The sequence below is a fragment of the Tursiops truncatus genome, chromosome 8, assembly GCF_011762595.2.
Source record: "Tursiops truncatus isolate mTurTru1 chromosome 8, mTurTru1.mat.Y, whole genome shotgun sequence".
NCBI classification, from domain to species: domain Eukaryota; kingdom Metazoa; phylum Chordata; class Mammalia; order Artiodactyla; family Delphinidae; genus Tursiops; species Tursiops truncatus.
In genome coordinates, this window is record NC_047041.1 from 8,125,443 (window position 1) to 8,150,387 (window position 24,945).

The 24,945-nt window shown below is 39.6% G+C and overlaps 2 protein-coding genes and 1 long non-coding RNA gene across 8 annotated transcripts in view; 2 read left to right on the forward strand and 1 right to left on the reverse strand.

The window, feature by feature from the left end:
* The first annotated feature begins 192 nt into the window (after window positions 1-192).
* PUS3 (pseudouridine synthase 3) lies at window positions 193-8,773 on the forward strand. 2 transcript variants are annotated; one of them, XM_019941667.3, is made up of 5 exons: window positions 193-255; window positions 6,277-6,697; window positions 6,813-7,378; window positions 7,942-8,132; window positions 8,249-8,773. In XM_019941667.3, the coding sequence occupies exons 2-5, from the start codon at window positions 6,323-6,325 to the stop codon at window positions 8,554-8,556; spliced, it is 1,440 nt and encodes a 479-aa protein (XP_019797226.2). In that variant the 5' UTR covers window positions 193-255; window positions 6,277-6,322; the 3' UTR covers window positions 8,557-8,773. The 2 variants fall into 2 exon arrangements, with proteins under 2 accessions (XP_019797226.2, XP_004319248.2); XM_004319200.4 differs by lacking the exon at window positions 193-255 and adding an exon at window positions 1,352-1,667.
* HYLS1 (HYLS1 centriolar and ciliogenesis associated) lies at window positions 2,181-14,194 on the reverse strand. 4 transcript variants are annotated; one of them, XM_019941669.3, is made up of 4 exons: window positions 14,073-14,193; window positions 10,536-10,585; window positions 5,642-5,759; window positions 2,181-3,525 (listed from the first exon to the last, which is right to left on the reverse strand). In XM_019941669.3, the coding sequence occupies exons 3-4, from the start codon at window positions 5,653-5,655 to the stop codon at window positions 2,598-2,600; spliced, it is 942 nt and encodes a 313-aa protein (XP_019797228.1). In that variant the 5' UTR covers window positions 5,656-5,759; window positions 10,536-10,585; window positions 14,073-14,193; the 3' UTR covers window positions 2,181-2,597. The 4 variants fall into 4 exon arrangements, with proteins under 4 accessions (XP_019797228.1, XP_019797227.1, XP_019797232.1 ...); XM_019941668.3 differs by having other exon boundaries at window positions 13,999-14,138; XM_019941673.3 differs by lacking the exon at window positions 5,642-5,759 and having other exon boundaries at window positions 14,073-14,194.
* Window positions 14,195-14,356: 162 nt separating this feature from the next.
* The window catches only part of LOC109550943 (uncharacterized), a 90,915-nt gene continuing 80,326 nt past the window's right edge, over window positions 14,357-24,945 (forward strand). The window contains exons 1-3 of one of the 2 annotated variants that reach the window (XR_002177640.3): window positions 14,357-14,488; window positions 15,194-15,285; window positions 18,415-18,511. This is a non-coding gene — a long non-coding RNA (uncharacterized lncRNA). Of the gene's footprint in view, window positions 14,489-14,515; window positions 15,080-15,193; window positions 15,286-18,414; window positions 18,512-24,945 lie in introns of those variants that run through there. The other variant, XR_012333272.1, reaches the window with a different exon arrangement.

Genomic DNA, 24,945 nt, shown 5'->3' on the forward strand with positions numbered 1-24,945 from the left:
TAGCGCACTAGAAATTATCCTTTTATTCTTCTCCTACCGCAGGACCCAGATTCTGTTTTGTTGGAGGTGGACAATTGGTGACTAGATTAGAAAACATTAGGCAGATTTCAGCGTCAAGCCTGCACTCCCGGCTCTTAGAACTACATTTCCCATGAAGATGTACTACATTTCCCATGAGGCCCCGGACGCGCGCGTAGAAAACGCAAAGGGACAGCTTCCTGTCTCGAGAAAAGCTGCGTGGCCGACGACCGGAAGGTAAATGTGGGGGCTTTGGGGTGGGTTATTTTCTGGGTTCTTCCAAGGGGAACGGACAGATGGACAAACAGATGGACGTTTCTCTCTTTCCCTCTAAGCCCCTGTTCCCATACCTTGATCTTTTCAGGAAAGCGCTCTTTAGAGCATGGAAATGGGAACTCGCTAAAGACCGTGTTTTTGTGTCTGGTGCTTCTTGGAGCACTTGTCAGAAACGTGCAGCAGTAGGAGCTTATTTAATTCGATTCCTTGAGGGCCCTGGGACTGCGGAGTGTAATCTCTTCTTCCTCAGTTAGAATTTTGTTTGCTCATAAAACGAAATATTAGTAGAGGTCGGGATCCCAGTAGTATGTGGGGTGGGCAGGCGTGGCAACGATTTTCAAATTGGGGGATTACTTTCCAGTATTAGTGATCATAGTGCGTGTTTCCTAATCCTTTGGCTATTACCCCTGCTTCCTTCTTTGGTTTAAAAGTTTATCATGGGGAATGCTCTTTCTACTACTTCCACTGGTTACAAATATTTTCGAGACTAAACCTTTTTAACCTCAAAAAATACATTGAAAGTCTAGCGACGGCTGTTTTAATGTTTACAGTCAATGCTTAGCGCACGCACGAAATTCCTTTGTGGTAATTTGGTGGCCCCCCTCCAGGTATTACATGACTGTTTGGGAACCACTGTGCTTCACCCGTCAGGAGTCCTCTTTTCCCCAAAATGTCTTATTACTCGCTTAACTCCTTTGGACTAGTTTTTCGGTTATATAAGGGGTTGAACTAGATAATCACTTCGGAAATTTTTTGATCCGGTAATATTGGGCTTTGAGATATGAAGATGTAAACCATTGTTTTGCTGTAATTTGTATGTGAAAAGTGCCATGTGGCTTTTAACTTTTAAAAAAGAGAGGTTTAAATAAAAACTACCTTTAATCCCACCACCTAGAGTTAGGTGTGTTGATCTTTCTTTGTGCCTTGCGTGTGCAGTATGACTGAGATTGTACGGTACAGTTTGCAACTTGTTTGACCTAATTTGCATTTTTCTATTAGCTTACCATGGATTTCCAGTAACTAATAGTATAACGTTTAATTATTCACTGTTGTTGGGTAGTTTGCAGTTTTTACGTATTTGCAGTGAATGTATCCTACATATATCTTTGAGTCACTGATTCTTACTTTGCCTGATGAATGCCTAACAGTGGAACTGGGTGAGTGAATGATGTCGCTTAAATATTACGGAGAAAATGTATTTCAGCAGATAGTAATGGTCAAGGTCATTCATTTTTGTTACACAGCTGTGTTTTCCTAGAACAAGCAAGCTATTTCTGCTGTCACTCTTCTGGCTTAAATGCTAAAACTGACAACCTCCAGATTTTAGGTGTTTTTGGACCAGAAGTATCAGGAACAAATAGATCCAAGTTCAGGTGAGCTAAATTAGTGATTTGGTCTGTACCCTAATAGACCAGATTCATTTTGGTTATTATCTCTCTATCTGATTCCAGCTGCTAGGAGTTTGAAGTTCTGTTGCAGAGTGGGAATAGCCTTCAAGTGACAGGCATAATTTCTAAGAAAATCTTAGTGGCAAATTATAAAAACTATGGCATTCTAGAAGTAACAAATGGAGGGCAATATATTGCTGAAATAATTCTGAAACAAAACTTGGGTTAGAATCTTGCATGTCACACAGTGCTGTTATTGAGCATGTGTTAAAAATTATTAAAACAGCTGGATTTACTATATTCCTTTAGTAACTAAGGTTATCTACGCTGTTACCTTTCCTCCTTTAGGATTGTGTGTAAAGGGCAGGTTTTTGTTCATTCCCTTTGGCTCTCATTATTTAGGTGGTGAGAGTACGATGGGGAGTATGATTGGAAGCAGAATCATAACCTAGGTTTGAGATCATCTTTGGGAAGTATTTAAGTAAAAATAAGGTCAAATTCACAAATTTCCAAAATTCTTTAATTTTGGGCAGTTGCTTACTGCCCAGCAACTTTAAAAACACACTCATAAAAACAGCAACTCACACTAGCCAAAGGTAACAAGTTTATAACAGAAATAGTGCTGGCTTTGCTTACTACTCTGACAAAACAGAAAGACCAGGTCTGTTTTTCTTTTTCTGGCATGATTCCTCTTTCAGTTGCTAGATATGAGTGGTAATTTGGAAGTTAAGTGGTATCCGATACGAACGTGACATACACTTAGGAAAGACCAGTGATGGGTGAAGTCCTTACTCTGTGTTCCATGGTCTTTTGAGTTAGTTGTTTCTATTTAAGTAAAAGGAGAGAGGTTAAGAACCAGGTTATCCCAAACAATGCTGTGAAAGGAGAGACAGGTTAAAAAAAAAAAAAAAGGACTTAAGAAGGAGAAAGAGGGAAGGGAGGCTTCTTGGGCATCACACCATTTGCAAGGTCACAACGAACACCCCAACGAAGGGCAGATCGTTTCTTCTCAGTTGGTACTAGGTAATTGTTTGGAACATATATGTGCTGAGGCTTGGATTGGTGTTCTGCACGACAAAGCATCTGTTCTCGGACACCCCAGCGTAATTCCTTCCTGTGATCTTCACCAGGTAACCGCATCGAGTCCCAGTCTCGTTTATACTCAAAGTAGCGGGCTACCCGGTCTACCTTGCCCCGGTTTCGGCTCAACAGGTCCAGCCTTGGGAGAATAAAGGACTTGGGTCGGCTGGCAACGATCAGGTCTTGTTCAAAGGCTGGAGGGCCCATTTCTTCTCGTCGTAGACAGCAGATGAGCTGATCTTGAGAAATTCCTTGGTATTCACGTGGTAGACTAAATTTTTGTGAAATATCAACTGGAGATTCCCTGTCATCCTGGAACTGCAGATTCATCAGCCTTTGTCTTAAGTCCCAGACATCCATGTCACTTTCTGTACCAGACTCCGATTCACTGATGATCGACTCATCCGTCACTAATACTTCCCCACCTGGCTTTCGACGCAGCACCTTTCTCTTCATCACGGGCTTTCGGAGTCTTTGGGAGGCCTCTGAGACTGCTTCTGAAGAGGCATTGCTTTCTGTATGTGGGTAATGCAATTGCACGGGAAGAGCATGTCGCTTTCCTGGGGTTACTGAGGCTTTACTGTAGGGATCATATGGGATGGACTGGGCTGCTCTCCTGACATCTCCCTCACCCTGCCCTGCACAGATATGGGTAAAAGCTGTAGCAGCTGCTAACATTCGTTCTTCTGGATCCATATTGGCCCATTTTTGTCCATCAGGTCCCACAAGTTCCTCCACTGCTTCCCCTACACTGTAGGACCTTCTGCAAGAGAAAACACCAATCAGTTTTCCAGTAATAAATTTCCAGCCCAAAAATCGTTCATTCCCTTCTTGTGTACTATTTTATAGCAGTGAAATGGAGAAAGAATGGCTAAGGCAGTCATAAGTAGAACAGTTAAGTATATAGTAAAATACAGATTAGTACGGGCAGTATGGGAGCACTTTGGAGGGGCATTAACCCAACTCGAGAGTTTATTGACCGCTTTCATTTCCACTCTCTTCTTATTCACTCCCACTTTTACTGCCTGTTAGTCTTGCCATCTTTAGTAGCTCCTAGGATAGGTGAGTTCAGGCATGAGAAAAGCTCAAGAGACTAATGATACGGGGCACAATACTTAATGTACATCATGTAACTTGTACTTAGGGGGACACTTTATGTACCCAGCACTGTTTTTCGTGCTTCACATTTATTAAATTCGCGTAATCCTCACAACTGTGGGATAGGTACTCTTAGTATCCCCTTTTCACAGATGAGTAACATGAGGCATTGAGAGATCAAACAGCCCAAGGTTACACAGCTAGTAAGTGGTGGAGCTGGAATTTTAACTCAGGCAGTCTGGATTCAGAGTCCTTGCTTTTAACCATGAGAGTGATTTAATTCAAAAAACCATCACAAAAGCAGTAATATAAATGCATACACTCCTTATGCTTAAGAAATAACACGGCTTCAGCTGCCAAGCTAACTATGTTCATCCCAACAGCCTGTCACTGAATTAACTTTTAGTACCCAAACCAACCAGTCAAATACCCAATGCCAGTTTCCTGACTGGATCTAGAATAGGTATCTACTGCCCAGTATTTCCTGTGTCTCTACTATTTTTCTTCTTAAGCTGAAAAACTAATACATATACATGTAGGACTCCCCACCTCACACCACCCAAACCAAGTTTCACTCTCAAAGGCAGCTTCTTATAATTTCTCCAGTAATTTTCCGTATTCATATGCACTTTTATACCATAAAGGAACATATTATACAACTCTTCTAAACCTTAAAGATAGTCTTGGTGATCCAGCTGTTTCAGTACATGTAGACATACTTCATTTTGTTTAAAGGTACATGGAATTCCAGTGTATGGATGTACCATAATTTATTCATCCTGTCCCTGACTGATTTTAGACTTAGTCTTTTGTTCTTAAAAACGAATGTTACAACAAATATCTTGTAAGTTTTTACATACTTGTGCAAGCATATGTGTACATTAAATTTCTAGAAATGGAATAGGTGGGTCAAAAGGTATGTATGTGCTCAATTTTGATAGCTGTTGCTAGGTGCCCTCTGAAGAAGTTGTACTGAGTGTGTATTCCAGATCTTGCTTCTCCTTCCTCTCTCCAAGGTGGTATATTATCAAACCCTCTCCTCTTTGCAGTCAGTTTGGTAAAGAAAATACTTCTCATATAAATTGGCATTTATTTAAATTGAGTAAATTTGAGCATCTTTTCATACATTTACAAGCTTTTTCTCCCTTTTGTATGAAATGCTTGTTTTCATTTACCTCTCAGGTTGTTGGATTTTTTTCTTGTTGATCTTTATATTAAAACTGATTTATATATTCATGGAATACATACCACCTTTACATTTTTCTTGCCAGTTTGTTATTTACCTTCTGACTTTTTGCTGGTAGAAACATATTTTTAGGTAGTCACATTTTTTTGGTTTTCTACAGTTTCTGGGTTTCTACAGTGCCTTACTTATAAATCCCTTTCCTACTTCAACAAGATTATAAGAAAGTTATCTCATGTTTTCTTCTAGTACTTTTATAGTTTCATTTTTTACATTTAAACTTTTCATCCATCATAGATACAGAAACTCAAAGAGCAAAAACCTAAATGAGCTACCTAGACTTAGATAACCTAGTCAGCCTTAGAACAGATGTGGAGATGATATTCTTTAACTAAAGTAACCATCAGTCAAAGATTGTCTAGTACTGTCCCAGTATTATAGATATAGTACAGTTGTCCTCAGATTATTGCAATATGCCAGGAATTTCAACACTGATATCTAAATTATATTATCTAGAGTGACTTAACTGCTAGAGGTACAGAAATCTTTTATCAGGACATGCATTAAATTTGACTTAAAGATCTTGATGCTTAATTACCTTCTTTCTGCCATCAAAACTGCTTAAAGTAGGAAAATCTTGACTCCAGATTCTACTTCCAATATGAAGTACAATCACTGACAAGTTTCTTCCATCAAGCCAGCTCTTATTGTACCACCTTTAAGACGGAACTGAGTATTAGATAGAACATACAAGCCACTAATTTTACCTGAAATATTGGAAAGCAATAGAAACTTGGAGTAGACATAAATATTGCATATAAACAGATCTTATGATTGGAAAGATGGGACAAATATAATGAGAAGTCAAAAGGAAATGTTTTAGGGAAAAAAAATATCAATAACATCCGTCCTCAGTCATCTCAGCTCATGAAGAAGAGAGAAATGAAATCTACGTATTCCGTAAATTCTGACTACTCTTAACAATGCTAGCTGAATATTTTTTTGATGCTGCCTTCCCGTTCCCACTGTGAATTGGCCAGACAGGATGGAAAAGAATGATAGCTGGATGATCAACCCATAATAAAGCTAATGCTTATATCCCTGGGCAGAATCAAAAGTCCATATCCTTTAGGCATCAAATTAAATCTTAGATACTATTTGAACATAATGGAATGATAGTGACATCACCAAAGCAATCAGCACTAAAATTGTACCTCTTTACTCTCTTTTCAGATAGGGTGGATCTCTATGATTTGTTTATTCCTGAGGTTGTCTTATCATGGCTGAAAATGACATAGAAAGAATCCAGACTGAGAAACTCCTAAAAAGAGTGCAAGAACTGGAGCAGGAGGTACAGAGACTTAAAAAAGAACAGGCCAACAACAAGGACTCAAACGTTAGAGAAAATTCTTCAGGAGCTGTAAAAGCTAAGCGTGCATTTGATTTCAGCGCTCACGGTCGAAGACACGTAGCCCTAAAGATAGCCTATCTGGGCTGGGGATATCAGGGCTTTGCCAGTCAGGAAAACACAAACAATACAATAGAAGAGAAACTGTTTGAGGCTCTAACCAAGACTCGACTAGTAGAAAACAGACAGACATCCAACTATCACCGGTGTGGGCGAACAGACAAAGGAGTTAGCGCCTTTGGACAGGTAAGGGCCATTGTACTGTTCCACAAAGCGAGCAATACCAATATATTCTAGGTGTACATACTGAGGATTCAGATTATTTGTATCTGTAAAACAATATCTTTCTCTAATTCCACAGGTGATTTCTCTTGACCTACGTTCTCACTTTCCAAAGGGCAAGGATTCAGAGGATTTTAATTTAAAAGATGAAGTCAACGATGCGGCTATAGAGATCCGTTATACCCACATTCTCAATCGGGTGCTCCCTCCAGACATCCGTGTACTGGCCTGGGCTCCCGTAGAACCTAGCTTCAGTGCTAGGTTCAGCTGTCTTGAGAGGACCTACCGCTATTTCTTCCCTTGTGCTGACTTAGACATTGTAACCATGAACAATGCAGCTCAGAAGTACGTTGGCACACATGATTTTAGGAACTTATGTAAAATGGATGTAGCCAACGGAGTGATTAATTTTCAGAGGACTATTCTGTCTGCTCAAGTGCAGCTAGTAGGCCAGAGCCTGGCTGAGGAGAGATGGCAAGAACCCTTTCAGTTATGTCAGTTTGAAGTGATTGGCCAGGCATTCCTTTACCATCAAGTCCGCTGTATGATGGCTATCCTTTTTCTGATTGGCCAAGGAATGGAGAAGCCAGAGGTTATTGATGAGCTGCTGAACATAGAGAAAAATCCCCAGAAGCCTCAATACAGGTAAGTTTAAAAAAATGAAACAAGGAAACACCCAGACCCCCAAAATAAAACAGCTATTGCCCTGAGGTACGTAAGAATATATTTTAAAATATTCTTCCTCTCCCCACCATTGTCTAAATAACTAAGTCTCTGATTCTGCCTTCATGAAGCATTTACTCTTAACTTGTAGAATGTTATGAACATGTAGCAGGGAGTGGTATCGTTTAATTTTCTTCTGTTACTGTTCTATCCCTTTAGTAAGAAACTGGTGTTTGGACCAGGCCCCTTAAATAATTTTATAGCATTATGGTGGGGCCAAGTCAGCTCACTTCTAGGTGACTTGTTACCACTGAAATTTAATGTAGACCAGGCCTAACTAGTTGATCCATGGTTTGCTGCCTTTTTCTTTTTTTAATTATAAAGTTGTTCAAGGTTAGGGATGGTGTTTTATTTTCTTAACTATTAGATACTCAATATTGACAAAGTTTTCCCTCTCCTTTTAACCCAACTAATCCTGTTTTTTAAGAATTGTTGGATGGCTGCTGTGTATTCTCATACTCTGTTTCTTCTCTCTTTCTCTCTAGTATGGCTGTAGAATTTCCTTTAGTCTTGTATGACTGTAAGTTTGAAAATATTAAGTGGATCTATGACCGGGAAGTTCAGGAGTTCAATGTTACCCACCTTCAGCAGCTATGGGCTAATCATGCTGTTAAAACCCAGATGTTGTATAGTATGCTACAAGGACTGGACTCTGTTGCGGTACCCTGTAGGACAGGTATGACAGGGAACCAAAGTTATACAGGGTTATGGGGGAGGGAGATTCACATAAAGTTTGGAGGTGATTCTCTTGTGGTAAAGTATCCATGTAATGCTTGATTGTATACGTTATAGGACCAAAGATGGATGGAGTGACAGAATGGAGAAATGTTAAGCCCTCTGTCATAAAGCAGACCAGTGCCTTTGTAGAAGGAGTGAAAATGCGCACTTATAAGCCCCTAATGGATCGTCCGAAATGCCAAGGATTAGAATCCCGGATCCAGCATTTTGTACGTAGGGGACGCATTGAGCACCCACATTTATTCCATGACGAAGAAACAAAAGCCAAAAGGGACTGTAATGACACACTAGAAGAAAATACTATTTTGGAGAAACCAACAAAGAGAGTTTGTGTTGATACAGAAATTAAAAGCATCATTTAACCATAGAGAACTCACCAAGATCTAGGAGGCAACAAAACACCATTAGGCTAAAGAAGTTCTTGCTTGAATAAGAAAGAATTTAAACATTCTTTCATTCCTGTCTAAGAGAATTAGAGATGGAAGAAGCAAAAAGTAATTTTAAAATGGACATATATTTACATACACCTGGAAACCTGTGCCTTTTGTTCAAATTCATTAAAGCCAGATCCTGCAAGTGTCTGATTTGTTGTGCTGTCCTTTTTGAAAACAAATGAGATATTTACTACTCATCTCAATTCTCATAAAGAGCTTGCCCAAGTGTCAAAAATTAAAAATATAAACTTTAGTAAGTTATATATTTGATTAACTGGTTTAGTGCCAGGCAAGATACCTGAAAATGACCCACGTGGGTAAGGCACAGCATCTCTTATGAAGCTTATCAGTCTAGTGCTGTGTGAGCCACAAATTGTCTCTGTTGCATAGTCCTTTTTAACATTTTACACATGCAGAGAAAACTCTTAGCCCACGGGCCATATAAAAACAGGCCATGCAGTTTACCAATCCCTGGCCTAGTGGTTTAAGGAAAGCTCTTATAAAGAGGAGACATGCAAGCTAAATCTTGCAGAACAAGTGGGAGTCAATTAAAGTGGGGATAAAGTAGCAGAGCTTTAATTGTGTTTAAGGCAGAAGATGCAGCTGTATGAAAGGTTAAAGGTTACAGCATTTGCATTCAGATAACTGTAAATACAGTAACTTCAGAGTAACAATAGCACAGTTAGGAAAGGTAAGCAAGGGTCATGTTTTAGAGCCTTGTAGGCCTTCCTAAAAAAGTTTAAATTTTATCTTGAGAGGCCACTGGAAAAAAAAATTAAGAGCCAGAATTGTGTAGGAAAAATATTGCTCTGGGTTTACTGTGCATTGCAAGAGGGCAAGACAGTGGGACCAATTAAGAGGCTGTTGGAGCAATCAAGGAAATAGATGATGACGGCCTAGACTAGATTTGCAGAAAGGGGAACGGAGACAAGTAGGTGAATTTGAGATTAAGAAAGGAGAAGCAACAGGACTTCGTGGTTGAGTGAGTGTGAGGCTCAAAGCAGGGACCTTTCAGGATAACTCCTACATTACAGATTGAAGCACATTCTGGAGACACACACTAGGACAGGAAAATGAGGTGGGGCTTTGCTTGTTCTCAAAGTTGATAAGTAACCCTCAAAATGTGACTTATAAACACCAATATTCATTCAGAAGAGTTTAAAGTTCTCTTAAATAATACATTATCCTTTATAGCAATTAAAACAATAAACATCAAAGTAAATGAACTCAGACCTTCTGCTCAATAGTAACAATTTTCATCATAGCAGAGTGTATTGCTAGTCCACATTTATGATATAATACTATATACTATATGAGATCCAAAGTTTTATTTACCTGCCAACAAATAATTAGTTTGTTCCTACCTATATTCAAAATTCCAGGTATACAAATATGATTTATACCCTCAAGCTGCTAGGTAAAATATAATAATAGATGGGACAATTAGAAACAATACTAACATAGAAATAGTACAGTGATGCTCAGTAGTGGATGGGCCGCAGAAAGAAGACTTCACTGAAAGAGTTCCAAGTTTAGGAAATAAAATAGTATAAGGAAGTGAAGTGACCCTGTAGTTTTGAAGAGCAAGAAGACACAATAGCTTTTACATTCTAGCAGAGTAGGAACCAGAAAAGAGCCCCATTTTAGAGATGGGGAAATAGCTGGACAAAGTAAGATTTTTTCTAAATTGCCAATTGTACGATCCAGGTCTTCTGGAGTTTGAATCATGTCATCGGTTTTTGGGATTGATCTGCCAACATTTCATAATACCCTAAATGTCCTTAAAATATGACTGCTTTCTCCTTTAATTTTGATGTAAAGATAGCGTAATCACTGAGCATAGCAAAATATCCCCACTTAAACATGTAAAGACAAACCAAAGCATTTTATTTTTTTCAGGTTCCTACCTTATTTCAATGTACTTTCACTGGCATTAGTTTTCAAGTCAAAGGAAAACCTAGAAAAGAACAGAGTTTAGGGAATCACTCAAAAAAAAAAAGTCAACTATAAAGAAATGATACATGGGACAAAAAGCACTAACTAAAATGCCATGCTTAGGGCTTCCCTGGTGGTGCAGTGGTTGAGAGTCCGCCTGCCGATGCAGGGGACACGGGTTCGTGCCCCGGTCCGGGAAGATCCCACATGCCGTGGAGCGGCTGGGCCCGTGAGCCATGGCTGCTGAGCCTGCGCGTCCGGAGCCTGTGCTCCGCAACGGGAGAGGCCCCAACAGTGAGAGGCCCGCGTACCGCAACAACAACAAAAAAAACCCAAAAAAAACACATCCATGCTTAGCAGATTCTATAGAAGCAAAAGAGAGGATCAGGGTCTTTGATCTTTTTTTAAAAATTTTATTTATTTTTGGCTGCATCGGGTCTTCGTTGCTGCATGCAGGCTTTCTCTAGCTGCAGCAAGTGGGAGCTACTCTTCGTTGCAGTGCGTGTGCTTCTTACTGTGGTGGCTTCTCTTGTTGTGGAGCACGGGCCCTAGGTGCGCGGGCCCAGTAGCTGTGGCTTGCGGGCTCAGTAGTTGTGGCACATGGGCTTAGCTGCTCCGCGGCATGCGGGATCTTCCTAGACCAGGGATCGAACCCATGTCCTTAACCACTGCGCCACCAGGGAAGTCCAGGGTCTTTGATCTTAAATGAAATCCTTTCAAGGTTAACTAGGTTATATTATCAAATCTAGAAGAATAAGGATCTAATGACATTACTTTTGGTAGTTACCACAGAAAAACTCAGAACAATCATCATAGATGAAGCAAATCAGAAGTCCCAAAATGTAACTTTGAAGAATGACTTCATTTATCTGTATTGTATAATACGTTGTATAAATTCCAGAGTCAGACCGATGGTAGGGACTAAATGAATATGAGGAGTAAAGTAGGGCTTAGCTTTTTCTTTCTTCACTGGAAAAATGGAAGGAATTATTTCAACAGGTTGTGAAGTTTAAATGAGATTTTATATATATATGTTTTTATATATATTATATATGTAATATATAAGTATATATATTATATATATAAATTAAATGGTGCTTTGTGAGAAGTATTACACCATTCATTTCAATGTTCATGCAATACAAAACTACCTACTAAAAAGATAAATACAGAACAGAGGAAAGTAGGGACAGAAATGTAACAGGACTCTGGGCTGGAATGGGCTGGAAGAATTCCAATACTAAGGCCCAAAGAGATTTTTTTTTTATGGCATGTGTAGTATACTATACTATGATTAACATGTTTTCTTTGCAGTTAAATTATTGCACACTTTTTCTTTCTCGAATGTATGAAGAAGATAGGTGCTTGCAAATAATAAAATATAAAATTTAATAAGGTCCACAAGTCGCTGTCAGTTTTTTCTCTTTTTAATATAAAGACCTGATAATCCTTTCTCCTTACTTAGGGGGAAACTTTCACATAGAAGCTAGCACAGCTTGTATTTTGTAGATAAATACAGATGATATTGACCAAAATACCCAACAGTACCTTCTGGTCAAAATCTTAAGCAATTCAGTGTCCCATGTTTACCTAGTTGCAAGTGAAAGGATCTTGAGGGTGGAGGGGAAGGATTTTAAATTGGAATAGCAGGGCTGGATCACTAGTTAGATTCTAAACTTTCCTGGGAGGCTATTGCAGATTTAGAACAAATTTCTCTACCTCTCGGAAGGAAAGCATGCAGCTTCAAGAACAAAAGTATTAGAACAAAAGAAAACAAAACACCCTAAAAAAGACAACCATAATCCAAAGAGACAGCAAACTAGTGGAAATACTGTAACAGGTTCAAAATCACTAATTCAAATTCCTATTAGAAAGCTATTAAAAGGTACAAACACCAGCAGAATAGGAAAAAGACAGGTGATTTACTGAAGAAATAATGACTAATAAACATAGAAAAAGATGTTTCACCTCATTAATAATGCAAATAAAAACATTAAGCTATGCTTCTAGATTGGTAAGACTTTTCAGTACCCAGTGCTGGCTGGAGTGTGGAGAAATAAGTACTCTTACACTGTGTTCTATGTGTTGGAGGAGGGTGTGGAGGGGAGATGACAGTTTTTCTAGAGGGCACTTTGGCATTATGAATCAGAATTTAAAATGTACCATAATTTCTAAGCCACAAAACGTTTCCAAGAAATTATTCTAAGGAGATAAACTGGACAAGAACGCAAACATGTACATGTACAAGTAACCACTACCATGCTATTTTCTGTTGATGAAGAAATTGGAAAAACAAATGTCCATCATTAGGGGATAGGTTAAATAATACGTGGCATAGTAGAGCCATAGCAAGAAATACCATGCACCCATTAAAAATGATAATGCAGGGACTTCCCTGGTGGTTCAGTGGCTAAGACTGCGCACCCAATGCAGGGGGCCTGGGTTCCAGCCCTGGTCGGGTAACTAGATCCCAGAGGACGCTACTAAGAGTTCGCATGCCACAATGAAGATCCCGCGTGCCACAACTAAGACCAGGTGCAGCCAAATAAAGATTTTTTTTTTAATGATAATGCATATGTACATTTGGCATGGATCAAATCACTTATTCCTAAACTATTAGGGACTAAATAAGGCATAATCTGCTTTTTAAATGAATATACTTTGTTATATTCAAAATACACAATTATATAAAACAAATACATTTACCAATCATGTAAATATATACTCATAATGAATACATCTTAAGTAAACCCAAATATCAACACTGATTTTTTTTTTTTTTTTATCTGTGGCTGATGGAATCTCGAGTATTTTCTTCCTTTTTAAATATGTACTTAACAGTGCTTGGATTTATTTCTACAAATACTGAGATTATATACTTTTTATAACCAGAAAAAAAAAGTTGTTTTTCTTTCTTCATTCTGGGGCAGGACTATAGGATTCTTCAATTTTACACGCTATCCTAACTCATTAGGGAAAGCGCTTCTCGCACTGTGACATCCGGAAGTTCACAAAAGGTGAAACTAGAGGGGGAGAAGACTTTTCTCCCTTCACGACGACAACAAAGACCAGAGACTGCACCAGCTGGCCCGGCGCGTGGTTATCGTCTCAGACGCTCACGGCCTCCGGGGAAGCCGGCTGCCCGCGGGCACCGGTCCCGTCGCCCACAGGCCCCTCGGCCCCGTCCACCTCGCAGAGCGGCGACCACGAGGGTGCTCGCCGCTGCGGGCGCCGGGCTGGCAGTAGACCGGCAGCTGGTGCACATCATGACCTTGAGGGGTCGAACGCGCTGGGGGCACGCACGGCGCCGCTCACACGTGCCTCCGCAGGCCGCACACCTGGGCTCGGCGGGAGCGTCAAGGCTCCGTACGGCGCCCTGGGGAAACCGGCACCCAGGGGAGGGAAACTCCAATGCCGCGCTACTCAGAACCTGACCTCTCCACAGCTGTGGGCGGGCGGGCGGCCCTAGGGAGCCAGTGCACCATCTCTCTCAGCTTTTGCCCGCTTACCGGTCCAGCGGACGTCCATCGGCCGCACCGAGTCCCGCCGCCCCGCTAGCTTAGTACCGCAGGTTTCGGTTAGCGTCCCACAGCTCGCGCAGGCGCACGACCCGCAAACGCGCCCAAGCTGGCGTTAACCGCCCGGCCGCCCAGATTTAAACCCGAAGACCGTACGGCCCCCTCGGCCCCGCCCTCCTCCTAACTATTGGCCCAGAGGGTAAACGTCTTCCAAGTGTACATCCCGATTGGTGCCTATTTTCTTTTGGCCCTCCCCCATGGGCGGGAGGAGGCCTGGGACTCCGGGCTTGGATTCGCCAGGGCCGCCACGCGCCGAGCTCCAGCGCGTAACCCGGAACCGCGGCGGCGTCGCTTTTAGGTGTCCCCGAAGGGGAGGAGAGGACTCTCAAGCCTCGGTTAACAGCGAGGTAGCTGGATTTGGGGAGAGGTGTTCTAAACGTTCCGTTCACCTCAGGGGAATCTTCCCTTCCCTGCTCCGGCGGCTGTGGGGCTGGGAGACATCGGGGAGGGCGGCTCTCAGAGCCGGGTTGGAGCCACTTCCCCCGGTCCCGCCTCTTGCCTCCTGACGGTTGCCCTGGAGTCTGATACGCGCAGGTTCCGTATAAAGACCGGACGCGCATCCGCAGAGTCCTTCCCGTGGTTTCCGAGGCTCTATGATTTGACCCATTGCTGTGTCTCCAACCCTTGCCAAAGTGACTGTCAGACTGCTCCCACCACTCCAACTTCCTTGGGTGAACGAGGCCTCGCTTGTGGTTTTCCTCTGGAATGCTCCCGTCTGCTCCCTTCGCATAATCTTACCCTTAAATTTGTTTTGTTTTGTTTACGTACCTGGGGGAAAAGTCTAGTGCTTTGGCAGTTGCTGGCGGTGAGACCTAGAGAAGAAAAAGGGTGGAGGTCTTAACAGCGCAGTGTCCTCATCACTGCCCTGCAACCTAACTAAAGCAACTTGTCCCCCTCGTCCTGAGCGTTCTGTACCCCACCTCACAACAAATAGGAAGGTGACAAATTTAATTTACACTATTAAATTCAGGATTCAGTGAGAGGGAGAAAATAATCCGTAATCTTTTCCTCCAAACTTCATATTACCTCTTACTCTTACCCCTTTGTCCTAGGGCCTTTGCACTACCTCTAAGGCACTTTGGATTTGTTGGGGGAAAGAAGAAGGAATAAACAAAGGAGAAGAAGACAGAAGTAGTTTGTGAAGGTTTGAATGACCCGACCCCTAGATCTCCAGTGTCTTAACACGACTTTAGTGCACACATTCTTTTCTCATGAACAAATATCCCACGTTTAGGTTTCGTCATCTCATAGCTGCATGTCTTTTTCAGTGGCATTGAATTTGTCTTAGAAACAAGAGCGGACAGAGTCATTTTTCTTACCTACTGCTTTGCTCATTCAGCAAACTCCTTACACACACACCCCCATTAGTTTCTTGTTCTCCTTTATGTTAAAATTTTATCTTTGAAACCCTTTAATCAATAACTTGAAGGATCTATCTTCCGTCATCTTTCAAGTGGTATCTTGTGTTCAACTCAATCCCTGTTTTTTGGTGGACCACTTCATCCTCCAGCTTTGTCTAGATCTGATTTGATAATCCTCGTGGTTCCTTGAAATCCACTGAACTCAGGTCAAGAAAACTTAACCAGGGCCATTTAAACTACAGTATATGGAAGGAAATCCTATTCCTGCAAACCAAACTGCATCTTTTAAAAAAAATATGAAGGAAAATTTCAAACATATGGAAAAAATGAAGCTCCGTGAACTCAATGCCAGCCCCAACAATTATTAACTCCTGGCCAATCTCGCTGCTCCCATATCACTATCTACATAACTCCTCTTGTGTTTCTTTGAAGCAAATAGCAGGCATCTGAAAGCTATAAATATATCAGTATGATTTCTAAAAACATAAAGGACTTTTAAAAAGCATAACCACAATATTATTATTACAGCTAAAATATTTAATGTATTTCCTTAATATCATCAAATATCCAGTTTAATTTTCTGCTTGCCTCATATTTTTTTTTTTTTTCTCTACTGTGCTTGTTTAACCCAGGACCCAGTCCACTTCACACGTTGTGATTGGTTGACACGTCTTTCAAGCTTCTCTTCTTCTACAAGTTCCACCTCCATATTTTTCCCTTGCAATTTGCTTGTTGAAGGAACCAGTTGTTCAACAACCTGTTGAAGGAACCAGGTTGTTCTGTGAAGTTTCCCATAATCTGAATTTTGCTGATTGTGTCTAAGTGACGTAGTTTAACATGGTTTCCTTACCTTTCGGTAGTAATGCATCCTTTTCCAGATGCTTTCCCTGATTCGGCCTAGCTAGTTTAATTAACGCATCAGCATCTTTATGCATTCGAACATTGCTTTCAACTGGTTATATGCTCATGTTTAAGTTAATCACTCCTTTATGATATCTTTGCTTACCTCACCCCTTTGTTGACATTTTCAAACTCCTTCAAGTGTAGACCTCTCATCTTTTATTTGCATGTGTGTGGATGGTAGTTTAAGGAATAGGTGAGAATGAGATCTTCCGGGAGAGTACAGAGTGAAAAGAGAAGGCAGCCTGCTCTCTTCTGGAAACTCTCATTTGTTGAACTCTGGGAGACTACCCTGTCCTGCTTCTGCTCCTGCCTCTCTCCTCTGCCTTTCAATTGTTGCTGGTCCCCAAGGATTGGTCCTTTTTTTTTTTTCCCTCCCTTGGAGAGCTTAATAGTTTTTTTGTTTCCACTATTCATTTTATGTGAGATAGTTTCAAAATCTGTAATTTCAATCCTTACTCTCTCCTGAGTTTCTGAAATCTATCTTATCTGCATATTAGAATTTCTACGTGAATTTCTTTTCATCTTTGCAAATGCAGCATATCTGAAATATTACTCATCTTTCCCCTCTGGTTTCACCCTTGTGATTTCCAAGGGTGAATGGTATTATCATTTCCCTGTGCTCTCACCCCTTAAGAGATGATCTTTTTTTTTTTTTTGCGGCACACGGGCCTCTCACTGCCGTGGCCTCTCACATTGCAGAGCACAGCCTCCGGACGCGCAGGCTCAGCGGCCAGGGCTCACGGGCCCAGCCGCTCCGCGGCATGTGGGATCTTCCCTAACCGGAGCACGAACCCGTGTCCCCTGCATCGGCAGGCGGACTCTCAACCACTGCGCCACCAGGGAAGCCCAAGAGATGATCATTTTTTACTCTTTCTCATCTCCATATATCTCATTAAGTTCTGTCATTTGTTCCCTTGTAAAGTCTCATCTCTCTTCCTTCCAGTTCCTTTTTTACCACTAATCATTAGTTCAGCCCTATTATTTTGTTCTTGGATTCTTTCAGACACATTTAATAATATTGAAGGATATGGCATAGTAGCTAAGACTGTAGGCTCTGGGCCATATTATCTGGGCTCAAATTCTGACTCCTCCAATGCCTAGATATGTGACCTGGGCAAGTTATGTAGCCTCTCTTTGATTCTATTTTCTCATTTTAAAAATGGAGATGATAATTCGACTTCCTTTGTATGTTTTCTGTGAGAATTAACAGAGAAAAAGTACGTTAGCATAGTGTCTATGAAATAATAACTCACTGCATTATAAATATTGTATATTCTTTAGTCTTTATAATGTTCTTTATTCTGTTCTTACGAGAAGAATAGCTCTCTGCCTTCCCTTTTATCTCTCTTGGCTCTGTCCATCCTATACATCATTGCCAGAGGAGTTGTCCTAAAACATTAATCAAGTTATTATGCTAAAGCACCTGCAGTGGCCTCTCTTTGCCAGAGTAAATTCATTCTTCTTGGGGCCCTGCATGATCTGGACCCATCCTGCCTTTTCAGCCTCATTTCCCAGGTCCCCTCTACTCAAGCTTCCCATTGTAGTCAGTCTTGTTTCTTCACTGTCCTCAAAGCCACTTGGTTTATTTAACTTTGGATCCCTTCCTTATCTAGGTTCCCCTCTTACCTCCTTTCAAATCCTGTGCCTCTTGAAAGCTCATCTCCAGTTTACCCCTCCCACCAAGCCATGCCTGATTACCCTCAGCCATTGGAATTTGACCCTTTTTGAAATTCTTATAGCACTTACCTTTATTTCTCATTTAACTTCTAAAATACCTAGACTGAGACTGTTGATATTCTGTTTAGTTTAATCTTATCTCTTCATCCCAAGCTGCTCATTTCCTTTCCAGTCTTACTTTCTGATACTTCATAATGTGAGCCCTTCACCAGTCTACTTACTAAGCATTCATATATCAGCAGTGATTGTTATTATAACTATGATGATGATGTACACTTCTGCCATTGTTCGTACAGGGCCTTCTCTGCTCATCTCTCTCTCTTCTTTTTTAGCAGTCACAAAGGCAACGGTTGTAAACGAAACAGCGAGGGTCAGGAATCAGGAGACCAGAGTTCTCTTCCCAGTAATTTGCCAGCATAATTTGGACAGGTTAGTTTCTCTGTGTTTTTCTTCTCACCTGTTAAATGGAGTTACATTAGATATTATGTTAATTGCTTTCATGTCTAAAACGCTTTCATTTTAAATCTATTTAAGGGCCAACTCAAGTATGTTACTCCCAGTCGTTCTTATTTATGTCTTAAGCACTGATACTCATATCTTGCTTTTTATTCTTATTACTTCTCCAAGTGTGTATTTCTTTTCCTCCCAAGAAGATCAAGCTCTTTGAGGGCAGGTATATGTCTCATATTTGCTGTTACTTGCCACCACTATCAAAGCTCTGTGTGTAATGGGATTCAGTGTGGTTGGATTAAATTTTAAATTAAATGTCCTGCCATTAAGTCAGAACATTTAATTACTTCCTTTCACTCAGGAGCAAAACTCCTGTCCTGAAATTCCTAATAATCAGTGAGATGCCCCAGCTGGGAGGGGCAGATGCTATATGAGTTGAGGTGGAATGAAATATGGTGATGTTGTAAATCAGAGTTTCTCAACTTCAGCACTGTTGATATTCTGGGCTAGATAATGTTTTGTTTGGGAGGACTGTTCTGCACATTGTAGGATGTGGAGCAGCATCCCTGGCCTCTACACTTCAGATGCAGTAGCATCCCAACAATGACAATCACAAATGTGTCCAGATATCACCAAATGCCAACCGTGGGGGCAAGACCATCCCCAACTGAGAACCACTTCTTACAAATGAAAGTCTTAAACAGGACATGCCAGATGGTGAACGAGGTTTTCTTTACACCATGTTTCTTTGTATCTGCTGTACTTCTTACATATGTTTACATTTTTAGAAATAAAAGAATTAAGAACCGAGTAGAGATTTTTGTGTGCAGAAGGGAAGACATCGGAAAATTTCTGTGCCCACAGTCCAAGGAGAAGTAGCAGAGTAAAGCCAGCATTTAGGTGGCTTCATAGAAAGTAGTTTCAACCTGAGGCTCAGAGAGAAAAGGACCCTGAATTCTCAGAGTCTTAGGAGGTGGTGAGAAGGAATTTTAATTTTGGAATGAAAAAAGAAAGTAAGATACCTAGGAGAATAATTGGCCCAAGGGTTGACCTAGAGTAGGATTGAAAGAAAGAAACAGGGGAACCCTGGGGAGGAAAGAAACCCTTTGATGCCTTAATGTCGCAGTTATCGGAGGTTTTGATATAGCAGTCTATATGTATACAAGACTGCTTTAAGTTGATAGTCTCAATTTCACATGCATTTCCAATGTCCTGCATTTGTGCTCTCCTCTTGATTTCCTGCCTTTACTATATGTTTTCCTTTACTGTTAAGCTTTCCCATCTGTAATTTTCTTGTTTCTAGTTGTGGGCTTTTCTTTTCTGCCTAGAGAAGTTCCTTTAGTGTTTGTTGTAAAGCTGGTCTGGTGGTGCTGAATTGTCTTAGCTTTTGCTTGCCTGTAAAGCTTGTGAATTCTCCATTGAATCTGAACAAGCATATTCTTGGTTGTAGGTTTTATGTTCCTACTATAACCAATTTTTTGAGGATTTTTATCACAAAAGGATGTTATATTTTGTCAAATGCTTTTTCTGCATCTATTGAGATGATCATATAATTTTTATCTTTCATTCTATTAATGTGGTGTATCACATTTATTGATGTGCATTGGTTGAACCATACTTGCATCCCAGCGATAAATCCTATTTGGTCACAATGTATAATCCTTTCAATATGTTGTTGAGTTCAGTTTGCTAATATTTTGTTGAGAATTTCTGCCTCTATATTTATCAGAGATATTGGTCTCTAGTTTTCCTTCCTTGTAGTGTCCTTATCTGGCTTTGGTATCAGGGTAGTGCTGGTCTTGTAAAATGAATTTGGAAATGTTCCTTCCTCCTTAATTTTTGGGAGGCCTTTGAGAAGGATTGGCATTACTTCTTCTTTAAATGTATGGTAGAATTTGCCGGTGAAGCCATCTGGTCCTTCAGTTTTCTGTGTTGGGAGGTTTTTGATTGCTGAATCAGTCTCCTTACTTATTATTGGTCTGTTCAGATTATCTATTTCTTCCTGATTCAGTCTTCATAGGTTTTATGTTTCTAGGAATTGATCCATTTCTTCTAGGTTAACCAACTGATTGGCCTGTAATTGTTCTTAGTAGTCTCATATGATCCTTATTATTTCTGTGTTATCATTTGTAGTGTCTCCTCTTTCATTTCTGATTTTATTATTTGAATCTCTTTTTTTTCTTAGTCCAGCTAATGGTTTGTCAATTTTGTTTATCTTTTCAAAAAACACAGATCTTAGTTTTGTTTATTTAAAAAAAATTTTGGTTTCTATTGCATTTATTTTCACTCCAATTTTTGTGATTTCTTTGCTTCTGCTAACTTTGGGCTTAGTTAGTTCTTCTTTTTCTAGTTCCTTGAAGTGTAAAGTTAGGTTGTTTATTTGAGATCTTTCTATTTTCTTAATATATGCATTTATCACTATAAATTTGCCTCTTAGAACTGCTTTTGCAGTACCCCATAAATTTTAGTATGTTGTGATTCCATTTTTATTTGCTTCAAGATACTATTTGATTTCTCATTTGATTTCTTTTTTGAGTCAGTGCTTGTTCTGGAGTGTGTTGTTTAATTTCCACATGTTTGTAGATTTTCCAGTTTCCTCTTTTACTCTTTATTTCTAGGTTCATACCATTGTGGTCAGAAAAAATACTTGGTATCATTTCAATCTTTAAAAATTTCCTAAGACTTGTTTTGTGTCCAGATGATCTATCTGGATCATCTATCTGTATGATCTATCTATTGCTGAAAGTAGGGTACTGAAGTTCCCTACTACCATTGTATCATAGTCTATTTCTCTTTTACTCTGCTAGTATTGTCTTAATACATTTATGTACTTCATGAAGTTGGGTTTGTATATATTTATCATCATCATATCTTCTTGGTGAATTGGCCCCTTTATCATTATATATTGACCTTCTTTGTCTCTTGTTACTGTTTTTTGGCTTAAAGCCTAATTTTTGTGATATAAGTATAGCTACCCCTGCTTTCTTTTGGTTTCCTCTTGCATGGATTACCTTTTTTCATCTCTTCACTTTCAGCCTATCTGTGTCCTTAACACATTTTTGACTGGAGACATATTATAGCCACAAGCATTCGTTTCTGCAAAAATCTCCCAGTCAATAATGTGTTAAAACTGAAGTCAGTCTCTTGTAGGCAGCACATGGTTTGGTCTTGTTGTTTTATCCTTCCAGCCACTCTGTGCCTTTTGATTGGTGAATTCAATCCATTTACATTTAGAGTTATTATTGATATGTAAGGACCTACTAATGCCATCTTATTAATTGTTTTCTGTTTTTTTTGTATTTATATTGTTTCTTTTTCCTGTTGTTTCTGCCTACCTTTGTAAATTGGTGTTTTCCATGGTGGTTTGCTGTTTCCCCTTTCTTTATCTTTTGTGCCTCTACTCAAGGGTTTTGTTTTGTGGTTACCATGAGTCTTCCCCCCGCCCCCCAGTTTTATTGAGAAATAATTAACATACATCACTATATAAGTTTAAGGTGTATATCATGATGGTTTGGTTTACATATATTGTGAAATGATCATCATAATAGGTTTAGTTAACATCCTTTATCTCATAGAGATACAATAAAAAGAAAAAAAAGTCTCCTTGTGATGAGAGCTCTTAGCAACTTTCTTATAACTGGAAGTTTGTACATTTTGACTATCTTTTTCCAATTTCCCCTCCACCATGAGTGTTATATAAGACATCTCATAGGTAAAACAATCTAGTTCAACCTGATAGCAACTTAATTTTGATTGTCTACAAAACTTCACTCTTTTACTTCATCTTTTTTATATCTTGAGGTCATTATTTAACTCTTTTTATATTGTGTATTTATTAACAAATTATAGTAGCTAAATTATATTTAATGCTTTTTCCTTTGACCTTTGTAGTATAGTTAAGTGGTTAACAAACCATGCTATTAGAGTTTTCTAAGTTTGACTGTATATTTACCTGTACCAGTGTGTTATATATTTCATATGTCTTCATGTCATTAATTAACATCTTTTTATTTCACCTTGTATAACTCCTTTCAGCATTTCTTGCAAGGCAGGTCTAGTGGTGATGAATTCCCTCAGCTTTTGTTTGTCTAGGAAAGCTGTAAGATTTTTATGTTCTGTATACAAGTTCTACTTAGGATATCAGTATTGCAAATATCTTCTCCAAGTCGTTAACTTGTCTTTTCACTCTCTTACTGATACATTTTGATGAACCGCCATTGTTAATTTCAATGAAGTCTAACTTATCAATGTTTAAAAATGGTTTTGCTGTTCAGATGATGTTTAAGTAACCTTTTGCCTATTCCAAAGTTACAACTACATGCTGTGCTTTCTTCTAGAAGTTTTATTGTTATACTTTCACTTTAAACCTACAATCCAGTTTGAATTTGTTTTTTGTGTATGTTGTGAGGTAGAGGTAATGTGTAGAAAAATTTAACTAAGTAGAGAACCCAGAATTAGTGTTAAGTGCTAATGGAAATTCAGCATATTATGAAAGAGGCATCTCAAATTAGTTGAGAAAAATGTTAACTTTAAAATAAATATTTCTGGTACCCTGAGATAACCATAATTCAAAAAGATACATGTACCACAATGTTCATTGCAGCACTATTTACAATAGCCAGGATATGGAAACAACCTAAATGTCCATTGACAGACGAATGGATAAAGAAGATGTGGCACATATATAGAATGGAATATTACTCAGCCATAAAAAGGAATGAAATTGAGTTAGTTGTAGTAAGGTGGATGGACCTAGAGTCAGTGATAAAGAGTGAAGTAAGTCAGAAAGAGAAAAACAAATACCATATGCTAACGCATATATATATATATATATATATATATATATATATATATATATATATATAATCTAGGAAAATGGTACTGATGAACCTAGTGGTAGGGCAGGAATAAAGATGTAGATGTAGAGAACAGACTTGAGGACACAGTGGGGGAAGGGGAGGCTGGGATGTAGTGAGAGAGTGGCATTGACATATATACACTACCAAATGTAAAATAGATAGCTAGTGGGAAGCTGCTGCGTAGCACAGGGAGATCAGCTTGGTGCGCTTTGTGATGACCTGGGGTGGGGGGGGAGGCTCAAGAGAGAGAGGATATGGGGATATATGTATGCATATAGCTGATTCATGTTGTTCAGCAGAAACTAACAGAACATTGTAAAGCAATTTTACTCCAGTAAAGATATATTAAAAAATAGATAAAAGATAAATGTTGTTGGACTAATTGGCTAGTCATGTGGAAATAGATCAAATTGGATCACTTTCTTACAAGGGTAAATTCCAAATGGAGAATCAAAAGTTAATTTAAATCAATGAAAGTATTAGAAGGAAACATGGATGAATTATTATCTACCTGGAGCATAAAAAGTGGCTGAATTCCATTAGTTATCAGTAAAGTGTAAGATAAATTTTACGATGAGTAGGCTAGTTAAAATTTAAATGACTGATAGGACTTCCCTGGCGGTCCAGCAGTTAGGACTCTGAGCTTCCACTTCAGGGGGTGAGGGTTCGATCCCTGGTCAGGGAACTAAGATCCCACATGCTGCAAGGTGCAGCCAAAAAGTAAAAAAAACAAAACAATAAATGACTGATAATAATTGGTGATGGGAATTATGTAGAGTAACTGGAATTCTCATACAGTACTGGTAGGACTATATATTGGTACCACCACTTTGGTAAACCCTTTGGCAATTTCTTTTAAAGTTATGCATATGCCTACCCTATGACTCATACATGTTACTTTTAATTACCTACCAAAGAGAAATGAGTGTGTATGTCCATCAAAACTCTTATATGAAAATGTTCATAGCAGCTTTATTCACAATAGCCCAAAGCTGGAAACAACTCGATGTCCATCAATAAGAGAATTGATCTAATAAATTGTAGGGTATGTATACAATGGGGAAAAAAAGAATAAACTTTTGATGTAAGTGAAACATGCATGAATCTTAAAAATATTATGGTGAGTGATAGAAACCAGACTCAAGATAGTACTTTCTGTATAATTTATTTTATAATAAGTTCAAGAACAGGCTGGGACTTCCCTGGTGGCACAGTGGTTAAGAATCCGCCTGCCAATGCAGGGGACATGGGTTCTAACCCTGGTCCAGGAAGATCCCACATGCCGTGGGGCAACTAAGCTCGTGTGCCACAACTACTGAGCCTGCGCTCTAGAGTCTGTGAGCCACAACTACTGAAGCCGTGCTCCTAGAGCCCATGCTCTGCAACAAGAGAAGCCACCGCAATGAGAAGCCCACGCACCGCACCAAAGAGTAGCCCCCGCTCGCTGCAACTAGAGAAAAGCCCACGCGCAGCAATGAAGACCCAATGCAGCCAAAAAAAAAGAACAGGTAAAATAAAATTAGTTCTATGGTGATAGAAGTTAGAATAATACTT